The sequence below is a fragment of the Solanum pennellii genome, chromosome 3 (assembly GCF_001406875.1).
Source record: "Solanum pennellii chromosome 3, SPENNV200".
In the NCBI taxonomy this organism is placed as follows: domain Eukaryota; kingdom Viridiplantae; phylum Streptophyta; class Magnoliopsida; order Solanales; family Solanaceae; genus Solanum; species Solanum pennellii.
Genome location: NC_028639.1, coordinates 57027935 through 57030153, shown reverse-complemented (window position 1 = coordinate 57030153; position 2219 = coordinate 57027935). Strand labels below are relative to the sequence as shown.

Here is a 2219-nt window from a genome sequence, read left to right as displayed (position 1 = left end):
CCAACACTTACCATCATGTCAAAAGTTATAGGTGATAGCAGAGGCACAACTTTATGCATAACAAATTCTATCAAACAAGTGTTATGTTTGATCCTGACTCTAACCCGAACCATCCCACCCCTCGTAGATCTTAATCATAAGCAGAACATTGGCATTTATCAACAATTCTAAGAAAATTCTTTTTCCCTTGTTTGCAAAGCAACATTTGTCTAATTACTTCATTATTTGTCATTGTATAGTGCTAACTAACTTCATTATTTTCGACCTAACTCAATTATAGGGATAAAGAGAATATTATTCATTCAATAAAATCAAAAGCCACTATATGAAAATGTGTTTGTTTTTTTTTTTATTAAAGCACAAACTAAAAAGTGCACTTTACACGTTAGATACACATAATCCAAATGGCCTCTTTGGTCCACTTCTCACCAAGTGGAATGATTTGCTATTTTCTGTCCACTTCAAAGCCAAACAAGCCCTAGCCGTTGAGTTCTTAGCTCCATATTTTAACTAACCAATAGCTGCTCGCCAACTGGAAATTGTTCCATTTGGCAACCAACTTTCATAACATTTGGTCCCCGGCTCTCAACTTCTAATTCGGCTTGCTTAGCCGCTACACCTTTTCTCCTCCTCTTAGGGGAGCCACTTTCCGAAGCTGATGATACCGATGAACTAGCCGGTTCAGATAATCGTCTCTTAACCGTCACTCTAACCGGCTCCGGCTCATTTAAACCAATTCTATGCGGGAAATTCAATAGAGCCTTAGTACCGCGCATCCTAAAAGCGGCTTTGTCATAAGCGAGCGCGGCTTCCTCAGCCGACTCGTAAGTTCCAAGCCAAACCCGTGCGCCGTTTTTAGCCGGATCTCTTATTTCCGCTGCAAATTTTCCCCATGGCCTTTGTCTAACGCCCCTGTAATGCCTTCCTTTAGGCTGCAAAGCCGCTGGAGCCGCAGTCGGCGGAGAAACAGAAGTACTCATAGCTGGCTCAATCTCCTCCCTCGGCTCGGGTTTCACTTCCTCGGACGTTAAATTTGACGGCGTCCATCCGATACTAAAAGCGTCTTGTAGAAGCCCATAAATTACCATATCTTCGGAATCGTTAACTTTTAACGGCAAGTCACCCCATGATTCGGTTAAACATGGCATGAGACTACTGAAACTTGAACTCCGGCAATACACCGGGAATTCTGCCGGAAAAATAGTTAACTCAGTAGAAGTGGGAAATTGATACATTATGAGTATTTGAAGGTTTTGTATATAAGGTAAAAATAGAGAAAAGATATGTGAATTTTGGAAGAAAAGAAGGAATTGGGGTATATATAGGAGCAACAAGGTACATTCAAGGGTCCCATTAATTAATTATTATTTAGAATTTGAGGCTTCTTTGAAGTTTCTCACTAGGCAAGTGGACTAGTTGTTAAAGCCATTTTTCCATGTTTTTCTATCACGTGCACAAACAAAACAAAAAAAAATGACTTTTATTCATCGACATCAAGAATTTTTTGTCCTTTGATTTGGATTGATTTTGGATTAAAATTAAATTAAATCAAAAATAGAACTTACATTAGTTGATAAATCGATCTTTATGAACCTAATGATGTGTAATTTTTTCCTCTATAATCAGAAAATAATTTTTCATCCTTTTCCAACTTATAATACATATGATTGGGTGAGTTATAAGATTCTTTTCACCAAACAACCAAATTTCCTATATTCTATGAACCAATCAGAGGTCTTGAGTTCGAATATCATCGTCATCTAAATTAAAAAGAATTTTTATGCATGTAGCCCATGAAACAATATCAAGTTTGCACGTCAACATTGCAGAAGACACAATACAAATAGGAAAAGAACGGCTCAATAATATTATTTATATATTTCCTATGTAAAGTTGCGGTACAATACCTCCTTATATAGGTTCCTGACAAGTTACAATATAGGAGAGTTCTACTTTGTAAGTTCTCTTACTAATAATACATAACAACACTTATACTTCTAACGCAACACATATATGCACTCTCTTAATGCTAACACAATTCTACTCCTTACGCTAGTCTCCCAACACTTCCGCTCAAGCTAGTGATCAGAGGTGGATTAACCACTCGAAAGACAACAAATTGTTGCTTTCTAAGTGCCTTGGTGTGTATGTCAGCTAGCTTATCTTGTGATCAAACAAAATTTGTTATGAGTTATTCCCTTACCTCTTTTTTTCTAACA

General features: G+C 37.3%; 1 protein-coding gene across 1 annotated transcript; it reads right to left on the bottom strand.

The window, feature by feature from the left end:
- Window positions 1–277: 277 nt before the first annotated feature.
- LOC107012718 (ethylene-responsive transcription factor 1) lies at window positions 278–1308 on the bottom strand. Its single transcript, XM_015212630.2, has one exon. It carries the CDS (start codon window positions 1233–1235, stop codon window positions 507–509), a length of 729 nt encoding a protein of 242 aa, XP_015068116.1. The 5' UTR covers window positions 1236–1308; the 3' UTR covers window positions 278–506.
- Between the last annotated feature and the right edge of the window lie 911 nt (window positions 1309–2219).

What these genes read in the sequence shown, in the direction of transcription:
- LOC107012718 (XM_015212630.2), bottom strand. Translation starts at nt 1,235, where the DNA reads ATGTATCAATTTCCCACTTCTACTGAGTTAACTATTTTTCCGGCAGAA.